This window comes from Alosa alosa, chromosome 11 (assembly GCF_017589495.1).
Source record: "Alosa alosa isolate M-15738 ecotype Scorff River chromosome 11, AALO_Geno_1.1, whole genome shotgun sequence".
Lineage (NCBI taxonomy): Eukaryota > Metazoa > Chordata > Actinopteri > Clupeiformes > Clupeidae > Alosa > Alosa alosa.
Window position 1 is genome coordinate 21,136,996 of NC_063199.1, and position 12,935 is coordinate 21,149,930.

The 12,935-nt window shown below is 46.1% G+C and overlaps 1 protein-coding gene across 2 annotated transcripts; it reads right to left on the minus strand.

The window, feature by feature from the left end:
• Positions 1-888: 888 nt before the first annotated feature.
• LOC125303076 (very long-chain acyl-CoA synthetase-like) lies at positions 889-12,177 on the minus strand. Of its 2 annotated transcripts, XM_048256583.1 has the most exons (10): positions 11,620-12,177; positions 8,725-8,937; positions 7,978-8,136; positions 7,732-7,856; positions 4,239-4,433; positions 3,333-3,423; positions 2,349-2,547; positions 2,067-2,164; positions 1,825-1,955; positions 889-1,401 (listed from the first exon to the last, which is right to left on the minus strand). In XM_048256583.1, exons 1-10 carry the CDS (start codon positions 12,131-12,133, stop codon positions 1,225-1,227), a joined length of 1,902 nt encoding a protein of 633 aa, XP_048112540.1. In that variant the 5' UTR covers positions 12,134-12,177; the 3' UTR covers positions 889-1,224. The 2 variants fall into 2 exon arrangements, with proteins under 2 accessions (XP_048112540.1, XP_048112541.1); XM_048256584.1 differs by lacking the exon at positions 7,978-8,136.
• Between the last annotated feature and the right edge of the window lie 758 nt (positions 12,178-12,935).

Genomic DNA, 12,935 nt, shown 5'->3' on the forward strand with positions numbered 1-12,935 from the left:
TGATGTTTAAACTTGTTGCTGTACATAATGCTCGTACATGGCCTTGGTTCCACTGTAAATGCCCTTTTGTACATCTTTGTTATTTTGTATAAAACCGAAGAGGAAAATGTTTCTTAAAAAAAAAGGAAAAGAAAAATGATGACATTGGTTATGTTTGTATTCTGGCTATAGCCCTGAGCCTTGGAACTTAGCATAAAACAACTTTTTTCTACCAATATATATATATAAATAAATATATAAATATATATATAAACACTATTTAAAGGCATTTTTAACAGTCAGAAACTTTTTATTCTTATTTACCAAATAGGACGTGCTTGGTTGAACTAATTTAAAGAATCTGTGTGCGTTGGTCTGCGTCTGTGGGCAGACCCCATCCTCTGTTAGTGATCCAGGACGCTGGACTGTGCTGGTGCCCCTCAAATGTATTTTTCTACTAAGAGACGATTTATCAAGGCACTGCAGTACTGCTGTTCTTTTGATAAAACACTGCTTGGATCCACTTTTACTTTCTCCTCATCTGGCTGACTCTTGATTTTTTTCATTTATTTTTCCTTTTGTTATTTTATTTGCAACACATTTCTAAGTATACCACTGAATTAATAAATAAATTCATTTTTAAAGTACTGGCCGCTTGTAATGTGTGTTTTAATCAGTGTGTGTGTTTTGTGAAGTTCCAGGTGCATCTTCTAAATTACACTTCTGAAGTCAAATCTCAGGCCTGTGATTGGTCAGATTGGTCTGCGTGCCCCTCCTACCAGCCAGTGTCAGTCTACTGCCTGACCGGTTGACCCTCATGGCTGTCACCCGAGTGGATTTAATATATCAAAGCCGTCGACATGGCCTCTGCAACGCCTCAGCACAGAAGTTCTCTTGGCATTACGAGAGTTGCTTTTATTAGTAATTTATTATTCTGTAGAAATTACATTTTTCCATTTAGAACCGTATCGGTTCTTCCATTTAGAACAGTATCGGTTAGACGTCAGACGTACCGTAGTGGAGCGTCTGCCTGAGAACACGTTCCAGTCTGCTGGGCTGCGTACTGTGTCTGAAGGACGTGGACCGCTGAACAGCTGCTTTAGCTCTACTCTACGTGTGATTAATGTACAAATCCTCCCTGAGATTAGTCATAAGGCTATCTGTGTTAATTCCTGGAAATACAGAACCCGAAGAACAAGAACCGCTACGGTGCTGCTTCAGCCACAGTCCACCTCTCTCCACTGGCTACAGCTTGATCTCTCTGGCCAGGATCGAGTCGTAGATCTGACTGGTGAGCGGCACGTACTTCTTCTCTTCCAGGTGCAGGAAGTAAAGGTCGTCCTGAATGACCCCGGGGTCAAAGCCCTCCTCCACCAGCTTCACTTTCTTCATCTTGAAGGTTCCAGTCATCTCCAGACAGCTCTGAAATGCAGGCAGGTGAGCAGGGTTACCGTTAGTCAGCGCTGAAGCACAGGACTGACCTCAAAGCAGAGGGGAACGCTGAGAGATACACTGACACCTGATGATAATCTTACGGTCCTCACACACGCACACACTTATACTGGTCTCAGGTCTCTTTTAGTCCTCACACACACACACACCACATGCTACTGATCTCAGTTCTGTGATAGTCCTCATACAGACCTTATGCTGCTGATCTGTGTGATCCTATTGGTGCCCACCTGAATGCTGCTGATCTGTGCCATCCTATTGGTGCCCACCTGAATGCTGCTGATCTGTGCGATCCTATTGGTGCCCACCTGAATGCTGCTGATCTGTGCGATCCTATTGGTGCCCACTTGAATGCTGCTGATTGAGGTGTTCTGTGACGCTCTCCTCACTCACCTGGATGCGTATGAAGCGCGGCCTGGCGTAAACAGGCAGGTAGTTGGCCACGTGACGACAGGTGTCGACACAATCAAACTCCTTCCCTTCCTGTAACGTGATGGCAGCCATCCCGATCCTGCCCTCATGACCTGCCACACAGATGAACAGACGGGTGTCACTTTACATCTTGGACATGAAACTACAGGGGTGTGTGTGAGATCTAAAAACTACCGCCTCAGGACCAGCCAATCCCGTCTCACCTGGCACTTTGACACCATAGACGTTGGCCTCATCGATGCAGTCCACCGTGCTCAGGATGTCGGCTACCTCCGTCGTAGCCACATTCTCCCCCTTCCACCTGCCATCAGAACACAGAAGTGTAGGACACAGAACACGGTCAGCCTCCTGTCCTCTCCTGTCTTTACCCAGAAACCCACCTGTTCAGAGGAATTACCCAGAAACCCACCTGTTCAGAGCAGTTACCCAGAAAGCCCTCCTGTCCATAGCAGTTACCCAGAAGCCCACCTGTTCAGAGCAGTTACCTGAAAGTGTCGCCCACGCGGTCCTGGAAGTAGACGAAGTTGTGGTGGTCGATCTTGAGGAGGTCTCCGCTGTTGAAGTACAGGTCTCCTTTAACAAACACGTCCTGCAGACGCTTCTTCTCCGTCTGCTGCTTGTTCCCAGCGTAGCCCACGAACGGAGAGTGTTTCGTTATCCTCCCCACCAGCAGCCCTGTCTCGCCTACAAAAATACACAAACCGTCACCACCTCATGGAACACACACACACACACACACACACACACACACACAGTCACCTCCTCATGGAACACCAGCACCTTACGGTGAACAGCCACTGGATGAAATGTGGTGAGCTGCGACTACTGCAGCCTTTTAGGCTAATACAGTGGTTCTTTTTTGACAAGGAAGAACATACATTCAAAACTGGCCCCCTGATCATCCCCCAGTGTAATTGGCTCAATCATTCTGGCCCCCTGATCATCCCCCAGTGTAATTGGCTCATTCAATCGTTCCCTCACTTTCCACCTCAAGATGGTGTGTGGTGAGCATTCTGGCGCATAATGGCTGCTGTGCAATACCCAAGGTGGGTTCCCCCTTAACTGTGAAGTGCTTTGGTTGTGAGAAAAGCGCTATATAAATGTTATCACGAGCAGGAAATGAGCTGCTGTCTCTGGAGTGTTCTGAAAGTATTGGCCATTCGCTCCTCTGGGTGTCAGTCTGCTGTAGGCTTTTGAAGTCGCTCTACATAAGGCCCCAGAGCGCAAGGTGGAGAAACAGATGTGTGAACAGGAGAAAGAAATGACACAAATATAAATATACAGAGTCTATAAAATAGAATGAAAGGACATTTTAGAATGTCTCAAACCAACAAAACATCTTAGACTTATCTAAGGTCTGGTTATTCACTTTATCTGTTCTTCAACCATGACCAACAGACAGCCGAACTAAAGGCAGTGACCTTTAACCTTCACCTGTCCCCAGGGCTGACCCTCTGAGAGCGACTGACCTTTGGCGGCTTTCACACAGAGCCCCTCAGCGTTGCGTACAGGCTCCTCCTTGTCTGCGTCGAACTTGATCAGCGAGTACGGGAAGATCCGCTACAGGAGGAACACACTTTAGAACTACAGCAAGACAAGAGGAACACGCTTTAGAATGCTACAGCAGGAACACGCTTTAGAACGCTACAGCAGGAACACGCTTTAGAACGCTACAGCAGGACAGGATGAACACACTTAAGAAAGCTACAGCAGGAACATGCTTTAGAACGCTACAGCAGGACAGGAGGAACACGCTTTAGAACGCTACAGCAGGACAGGACGAACACACTTTAGAAAGCTACAGCAAGAACACGCTTTAGAACGCTACAGCAGGACAGGAGGAACACACTTTAGAACGCTACAGCAGGAACACACTTTAGAACGCTACAGCAGGACAGGAGGAACACACTTTAGAAAGCTACAGCAGGAACATGCTTTAGAACGCTACAGCAGGAAAACGCTTTAGAACGCTACAGCAGGAACACATTTTAGAATGCTACAGGAGGAACGCACTTTACAAAGCTACAGCAGGAACATCCTTTAGAAAGCTACAGGGGGAACACACTTTAGAAAGCAAGTTCATTCATAAGAGCAATTTGTTCTTGCAAAAAAATGTGGAAAGGGGAGGTCTAAAAATAGTTTAAATAAATCAATACAGTTCAAGTTCAAGACACAATAAGGTCCAATTGAAGAATGAATGAAGGTGCAGCATACCGCTGGACTAGCGGGATATCTGGGACATGAAACTCGACTGAAGCCAGAGTGTGTTTAATGCCCTGTAAAGAAACGGCTGGTTAACTGATCAGCGCTCTGCAGTTCGTGGGCCTTGAGCGGACGCCCCTGAGGGATGCGGCTTGGGCAGATCGGCGACTCACCTTGTGCAGGAAGTTGACGCGTCCCACCACGCCGACCTTGGTGGTGTAGTTGATGAAGCCGACGTTTCCCTCGGTGGCAGCGTACAGCTCACGCACGTAGATGTTGCCGAAGCGCTGCAGGAACTCGTTCCAGACGTCAGTGCGCACACCGTTGCCAATAGCGATCCGCACCTTGTGATTTTTCTCGTTGTCTTTCTGTAAGGGAGGCCAGGAACACTGATTTGCTCTCTGGTTATGGACACAGTTGACCAGTCAAACACGCTTAAGAATACACACTGGACAATATGGAGGACAAGCCACAAATTAGTAGCCTGGAAAGCCAGACCCACATTAAGATGGTGGGTCTGGGAACACACCAGGGCAGGGCTCAATCCAAGGGGCGGGATAACCGGTTGTCTTTCACATTCCCTCTGCACGCAATAGGATAGCGCAACAACCCATGAGTCCCATGCGTTTTCCCACCAGTGGAGCTAGTTGGTAGATCAAACTTTTGCCGTATCTGATCGGTAAAACTCTGAATACATATTTCTTTCTAAGGAATGACTTTAGTGCCGTTCTTTGTTCTTTTCTCAAAGAAAAGCTTAACTCCAAGTCTTTGAGTCGCGGCCAATGCCGATTCTAAAGACCGCTTCCCATCTTCTTTGTTTTCAAGTAGCAGGGAATTCACACGGAGCCGTCGCAACTCTGTCATTATGTTATGCCCGCCCACCAACTCTATACACAATGTGATTGGCCTGACCAGAGTTTGGTTTTTCCAGCTCGCAAGCCAACGGAGAGTTGCTAGATGACCCTGCTGCAAATTCCGTTTGCTGCCGCTAGAGTGCGTCTAGATTTGTGTGTGTGTGTGTGTGTGTGTGTGTGTGTGTGTGTGTGTGTGTGTGTGTGTGTGTGTGTGTGTGTGTGTGTGTGTGCGCGCGCGCGCGCGCTCACCTGTGGGGTGTTAAAGGTGTGTGTGTAAGTATAGTATGTATATATACTCTCTTGATCCTGTGAGGGTGATGGTCTCTGATTTATCCCAATCCGTGTTCTTGCACAAAATGTGGAAAGGGGAGTTAAAATAGTTAAAATAAATCAATACAGTTCAAGTTCAAGACACAATAAGGTCCAGTTGAAGAGGTGTGTGTAAGTATAGCACTCTTTTGATCCTGTGAGGGAAATTTGGTCTCTACATTTATCCCAATCCTGCTGATCTGTGCGATCCTATTGGTGCCCACTTGAATGCTGCTGATTGAGGTGTTCTGTGACACTCTCCTCACTCACCTGGATACGTATGAAGCGCGGCCTGGCGTAAACAGGCAGGTGCGCTCACCTGTGGGGTGTTCACTTCAAAGACAGCAGGAACGCACAAAGCCTATGGCAGGGCATTCAGGCCCTCACGGACTACAAGCCCGCGCCACAGAGCTGTGAGAGCAACATCCCTCTGCTCAACAACCTGAACCGCTTCTTTGCTCGCTTTGAAGCACAAAACAGCACCTGCCCACAGAAGACCCATCCCCTGGCCCCTGTGCCTCTCTGCCGACAGCGTGAAGAGGACACTTGCTGCTATCAACACCCGTAAGGCAACAGGTCCAGACAACATCCCAGGTCGTGCGCTGAAGGACTGCGCAGGGGAGCTTAGGAATGACTTCACAGACATCTTTAACACTTCCCTGAAGCAAGCCATCGTCCCATCATGTTTCAAAGCTGCCACCATCATACCTGTGCCGAAGAAAACTGCTCCATCCTGCTTCAATGACTACCGCCCTGTGGCACTGACACCCATCATCATGAAGTGCTTTGAGCGGCTTGTCATGTCACATATCAAAAGCCATTCTCCCCCCACCTGGACCCCTTCCAGTTTGCATACCGAGCCAAGCGGTCTACAGAGGATGCAATCTGCTCTGCCCTCCACCCAGCCCTCACCCACCTGGAAAAAAGAGACTCATATGTGAGATTGCTGTTTATAGACTTCAGTTCTGCATTCAACACCATAATACCACAACAACTCATCTGCAAACTTGACAAACTGGGACTCAGTACCTACCTCTGCAACTGGCTACTGGACTTCCTCTGTCAGAGGCCCCAAGTAGTATGTGTTGGCAACAATACCTCAAGCAGCATCACACTGAGCACAGGGGGCCCCCCCTTAAGGCAAGTGCTCAGTCCGCTCTCTTCACCCTGCTGACGCGATGACTGCACTGCAACCTACAGCAACAATCACATAGTGAAATTTGCTGACGACACAACTCTGGTGGGTCTCATCACCAAGGGCTTAACGAGACTCAATACAGGTTGGAGGTCCACCATCTGACCACGTGGTGCAGGGACAACAACCTCCTGCTGAGCGTCCAGCAAGACCAAAGAGATTGTTGTTGACTTCCGGAGAGGTCACACCCAACACCTGCCACTGACCATCGACGGTGCTGTGGTGGAGAGAGCGAGCAGCACCAAATTCCTAGGGGTGCACATCAGTGAAGACCTCTCCTGGACCACCAACACTGCATCACTGGCGAAGAGAGCTCTCAGCCGCCTGTACTTCCTGCGGAAACTCAGGCGAGCAAGTGCTCCACCAGCCATCATGACCACATTCTACCGAGGCACCATTGAGAGCATCCTCTCCAGCTGTATCGCTGTGGGGGCGGAAGCTGCACTGAATACAACAGGAAAGCCCTGCAGTGCATAGTGAACACAGCTGGAAGGATCATTGGTGCTTCACTCCCCTCCCTGAAGGACATTTACACCACCCACCTCACCCGCCGAAGGCGACTAAAATTGCAGTGATGCAAGTCACCCGCCACAATCTGTTTGATCTACTGCCCTCTGGGAAGAGGTACAGAAGCCTCGCGGCTCCAAGACTACCAGACTCACCAACAGCTTCATACACCAAGCTGTAAGGATGCTGAACTCTCTCCTCCTCCCCCCTCCACCCTCAGCTACATAACATCCTGGACATTGGACCCACAATGGCCGCCTGCACTACTCCACTTGCACACTTGCACACTTTACAACTTGGTGTTGTTGTCCTGAAAACACAACACTTCTGCTGCTCTTACATAACTTGCACCACTATGCCACTTTCCTTATTACTTAGGTCAAACAAAACTACCCAAGCCTTTTATTGGCCTGACTTTGCACTAGTATTTTATTGACTGTCTATGCACAATTTCAACCAAATTTTGCTGCTCTTATTTTTTCATTATTATATGTGCCCTCTTATTTACTTATTTACTTACTTTTTTTGTTTACTTGAATGTTATGTTTGTCTGTGGACTTAAATTGGAAAAATATGTCTTGTCTTCACCGTGGGATAGTGAGAAACGTAATTTCGATCTCTTTGTATGTCTGGAACATGTTTAGAAATTGACAATAAAGCTGACTTTGACTTTGACTTTTTAGAGGCGTGTGTGTGTGTGTGTGTGTGTGTGTGTGTGCTCACTCACCTGTGGGGTGTTAGAGGTGTGTGTGTGTGTGTGCTCACCTGTGGGGTGTTAGAGGCGTGTGTGTGTGTGCTCACCTGTGGGGTGTTACAGAGGTACCGTAGCGTCTCCCCGATGTACTGCATCACGGTCACATCGTGCTTCCTGCAGTCCTCCCAGAACTGCGAGGCCGAGAACTTCCTCCGGAGAACCACAGTGATGCCTGCAGGCAGGACGACAATAAGAGCATGTGAGTTACTTTGGTCATCACGACCGCAGTGATGTCTGAGCTTGTGAGTGACTCGGGTCATCACGTCGGCCATGACGTCTGAGGGAGGAGCTACCTCTCTCGATGGAGCCGGCGAGGCCGATGAGAAAGCCTGCGCTGTGGTAGAGCGGCAGGTTGATGTAGAAGACGTCTGTGCTGGTCACCCCAGACATGGCCTGGACGAAGGAGGCCGCCCACACCCTCTCATGGGTCACTAGTGCAGCCTTGGGAAGACCTGGGGGGGGCACCACCAAAGCAAACCTCTTCATTGTGAAAATGAAAATCAATCAGGAGTTGTCTCAGGTATGGATGTATAAGAGTTGTCTCAGGTATGGGTATATAGGAGTTGTCTCAGGTATGGATGTACGGATGTTTAGGAGTTGTCTCAGGTACGGATGTATAGGAGTTGTCTCAGGTATGGATGTATAGGAGTTGTCTCAGGTATGGATGTACGGATGTATAGGAGTTGTCTCAGGTACGGATGTAAGTAAGTAAGTAAGTATTTATCCCGTGAGGGAAATTTGGTCTCTGCATTTATCCCAATCCGTGAATTAGTGAAACACTCTCAGCACACAGTGGACACACAGTGAGGTGAAGCACACACTAATCCCGGCGCAGTAAGCTGCCTGCCTCAACGACTCGGAGAACAGTGAGGGGTTAGGTGCCTTGCTCAAGGGCACTTCAGCCATTCCTACTGGTCTGGGTTCGAACCGGCAACTCTCCGGTTACAAGTCCGAAGCCCTAACCAGTAGGCCACGGTTGCCCTGCACTGCTGGATGTATAGGAGTTATCTCAGGTATGGATGTATAGGAGTTGTCTCTACCTGTAGTGCCTGAGGTGTAGATGTAGAGGGCGATGCTCCTGATGCCCACGTTGGCACGAAGCGAGCGTGGGATAGGTGTCTCTGGTGCCTGGCTAATCGCCTCGGAGATGCAGCTGATGCCATCTGTGGTGCCCTTCTCGTCGGACAGCAGGTACACGGATATGCCCTGCTCCTTCAACACTGGCAACACGTCCTCCACTGCTGACCGCAGCTCTGAAGGAGCGCAGGGAACGCAGGTGACTCATCCGTCCACAACAGGCTTCAGTGATGACTATTTGTATCAGTCTTGGGCAGAAACGTTTCAACTCACCAATCAATGGCCTAGTTGTGTTGCATATCAATAACACTCTTGGTTAAATATGATGGATCCAGAATGATTTGACTTTTGAGAGGTGTTTTCACCACATATACACTACCAGTCAAGGAGATGGAGACACTTATTTCCATTCCACTCCATTATAGACAGAATACCAGCTGAGATCATTTGCATTGTTTTTTAAATGAGGGCAGCAGTTCTCAGATTACATTATTACATAATTGCAAAATGATTCTCGACTGTTGTAGAAAGAAATGGCTGATCTTTAATGCAATATCTACATTGCCCATTATCAGCAACCATTCATCCAATGTTGCAAAGGCACATTCAGTTTACTAATCTGATATCATTTTAAAAGGCTAACTGAGAAAACATTGGAGAACCCTTTTGCAATTATGTAAGCACATAATGTAATCTGAAAACTGCTGCCCTGAGTAAAAGTCAAGTCAAGTCAAGTTTATTTATATAGCGCATCACCTGAAGCTGTTTAATAGTCTTTTTAGGAAAGCCTGTGAACTAGTGTTGTGACTATTTTTAATTTAGTCTTAGTCCTAGTCTTGTGACGAAATGTCCTTTTTAGTCTTTGTCATATTTAGTCATTCAAATATCATTTTTGTTAGTCAAGTTTTAGTCAACTAAAAGTCTCATCATTTTAGTCTAGTTTTAGTCAAAAGAAAACTAAAGCTATCTTAGTCTTAGTCAGTTTTAGTCAAAACATTTTAGTCTTTTTTTATAACAAATTATTTCTGATTACCATTTCAGTCAAATAGTGTTTCACACATCTCAATTTTCGAACAATATTGTGTGTCCACAGGGCTACTCGACTGTTATAATTACTCATTCTGATTTTTTTTGTCAGTCAGTACATGCACAGGTAAGTCGAGCTACAGTTATGGACCCTTTCAAGAGAGTTCTATTATCAGCATCATAGTTGGCCCCACAAGACTTCCTTTTTAACATTCCATATGTTATCTTAATGCAGAGGAAGTAGATTGGGGCCCAAATAGAACGTTCAAGCATTGTTTTTGTTTACCTTGTTGAAAGGGTCTATAGTTCGGCTGGGATTTGGCCATAGACAGTAAAAGATTTGACTGGACCACTGTCATGATCTTCATAGACCAGTGTTTCAGTGTCCGCAAGCTATCCCAAGTGGTCCACGAGCAGACGTGGTAAAATATAATATAGATGAGTTGTTTGCAATTTTGTTTTAGTTTTTATTTCAAGTAAAACATTTTAGTCTCGTCTTTTTTCGTCAACAATAATGCATCTTAAGATAGTCTTAGTCAGTGTTTCAGGACATTAGTGCAGTCTCGTCATCGTCTCGTCTTAGTCATGGAAAAAAAGGTTGTTGACTAACATTTTTCCTCTCGTCTCGTCTGACGAAATTAACACTACTGTGAACAGTCCATTGCAGTAATCAGCCCTGCTGGAGATAAATGCATGAATGAGTTTTTATTTTGACATCAACCCTCTAAGTTTGGCAATATTTTTGAGGTGGTAAAAAGCTAATTTAGTTATCGCTTTCATGTGACTGTCGAAATTTAGATCACTGTCAATAATACACCAAGATTTTTAACAGTATCCTTTATGTTCAACCCTTGTGTCAAGGAGAAAAAAACAATGCAGATGATCGCAGCTGGTATTCTGCCTATAATGGAGTGGAATGGAAATGTATAAGTGTCTCCAAACTTTTGACTGGTAGTGTATATTTCTGTGTGGTCTGAATAAGTCTTACTTCCACCCTAATTATTAACTACTACACTACTACACTTAATACAGGATATACAAGCTCCACTGTGACCTGCCCCTTCATACAATAACTGCCTTGACAAAACCACACCAGATAACAATAATCTGTGCTCCACCCTGAAGGCTACACACTTCCATAAATCCAGCTCTAACTCTTAACTTGATAGCCTACCTCAGACCCTCCGCCTAGTCCTGCAAGGGATACACCAGACAAAGTATCGGAGTCTTAATCTGTCACGGTATTTAACAGGTTAACCTGTAATAATGTCGCAGAAGTGATCATTTCCCCACTCGGTAGAACTTGTTGCCCTGTGGGGAGAACGGGGTAAATTGAGCATAGAAGTAAGATGAGCACCCCTTTGTTCTAGGAAACCGCAAACAAATGTTGGGATTTGTTACTGGAATAGACAAAAGGTTATGGCCCCAAAACATTAGGCAACAGGGATTTTATACAATTTAATTATTGGCATAGAGTGCACATAACCAACAGACACAAAATATTACTAAGATTATATCAGATCAAAATCAGTTTTACATGCAGACTAAAATGAGTAACTTTACTGGAAAGTTAGGCTATTTAGGATGTAGGCCCTATCTGACAGCTCAACCAAGCGTGAGAAGATCAATACAATCAGGACACGATACAGGTTGGTTACACAAGAACCACGTGTCTGGATTTTATTTATTTCCCCTTAGATAAATACGCATGGCGTCACGTTTTCTCCCCCCACAAATCCCAAATCACGTTTCAAACATTAAAACTGCGAAACCTGCAATCTGCGCACTGTAAACCCGATGATTTCGTGATCAGTGACACTCGCGTCACCTACCTGCAGCCGCGATTAGAACTTTGGCTCCTGAACAGGAGAAACAGTGCAGCAGTGATTTCGCCCTTATGTTGTAGTTGAGAAGGGCCACAGGGCAGCCAAGTTTGGCCAGGCCCAGCCATGTCCATGCATAACAAGGCTCATTCCCCAAGAACAAGGCGACAGTATCCCCTTCTTTGAGCGAGGCATAAGTCCGTAAAGCATTGGCTACTTTATTGCTCTGTTTGTCAACCTCCAGATAAGTGTACGACTTTCCTTCAAAGTGAATGAAGATCTTATTTGGATGTTTCTTCACAGCATCCAAAAAACAATCCAGAATGCTATAGAGGGGTTTCCCTCTTTTGTATTTGGTAAGCCTGATTCCAAATCGAATCGTTTTAAGAATGTACCTAAGATCCTGAAAAAAATAGGGGAAGAACGGTTTCAGTATTGCTGGCAAAACAGCCAACCCCGCTAAAATAGTTAGCCAGACGTACATGCTGCGCGCAGTTATGTTGACATACGAAGCTAGCTCCATGCGCAGGCAACATTTAGCGATAACGCATTCTGTAAGTTAGCACGACTCACCAGAAGATTAAATATCAGTCTGATTTCATGTTGTCTCTGCGTGCAAGCTCAGTCAGATGTACTCATTGGTTCCACCCCCAACGTATGATCCGAATGCGGTTGCCAGATGTGTGCTAAGCTCCATTCCTCTCAATACCCCAAATCCACAAACCACAGTTAAACAACCCTGCAGATGTGCCTATTATATCAGCTGAGTTAGCGTAATCCTTCTGAATGCTGGATTTCGGATTTGTTGGAAATTTGGTGACCAAATTCATGGATGTTTCGATCATGAACTCGTGATGGGGCATGCCTTGACTAGACTTCACTCACTGCGTTTCAGCCCGATCATTTTGATGAGGCAAGCTCTTGTCTACGACGTTATAGCCCTATGGTAAAAAATAATGGAGAAATATGAACTACGTGTTTTCTCTCGCAGACGCATCTGCTGGTATTCATCGCTTAATAAGCCTATTTTAATGATTTTTCTGTGTGCGGCTCAGTCACGTATTAGACAAATTCGTGTGTGTATCTGGCAACCCTATGTTCACAGTGTAGGCCTACACTTCAATTTGAGGGAGGCATACCAAAGGGCGAATGTGCGTCCGGGGATTGGATAACACAAAGAGATCACATTTAGGTAAAAGTTCATCATAGTAAAGTCTACCTCCGCAACCCCCATCTGAGAGCTGGGACTAGGGGCTTCTCTGAGTGATTCCATGGTTGAGTTATACCAAATGCTGCTGTAAAGTCTATTGCATGGGACAAAGGTT

What these genes read in the sequence shown, in the direction of transcription:
- LOC125303076 (XM_048256583.1), bottom strand. Translation starts at nt 12,133, where the DNA reads ATGGAGCTAGCTTCGTATGTCAACATAACTGCGCGCAGCATGTACGTC. An exon ending in CTACACCTCAGGCACTACAG is followed by an intron (nt 8,137 to 8,724) that starts GTAGAGACAACT and finishes TGCCCCCCCCAG; the next exon opens with GTCTTCCCAAGGCTGCACTA. An exon ending in CGCGCTTCATACGCATCCAG is followed by an intron (nt 1,402 to 1,824) that starts GTGAGTGAGGAG and finishes CCTGCATTTCAG; the next exon opens with AGCTGTCTGGAGATGACTGG.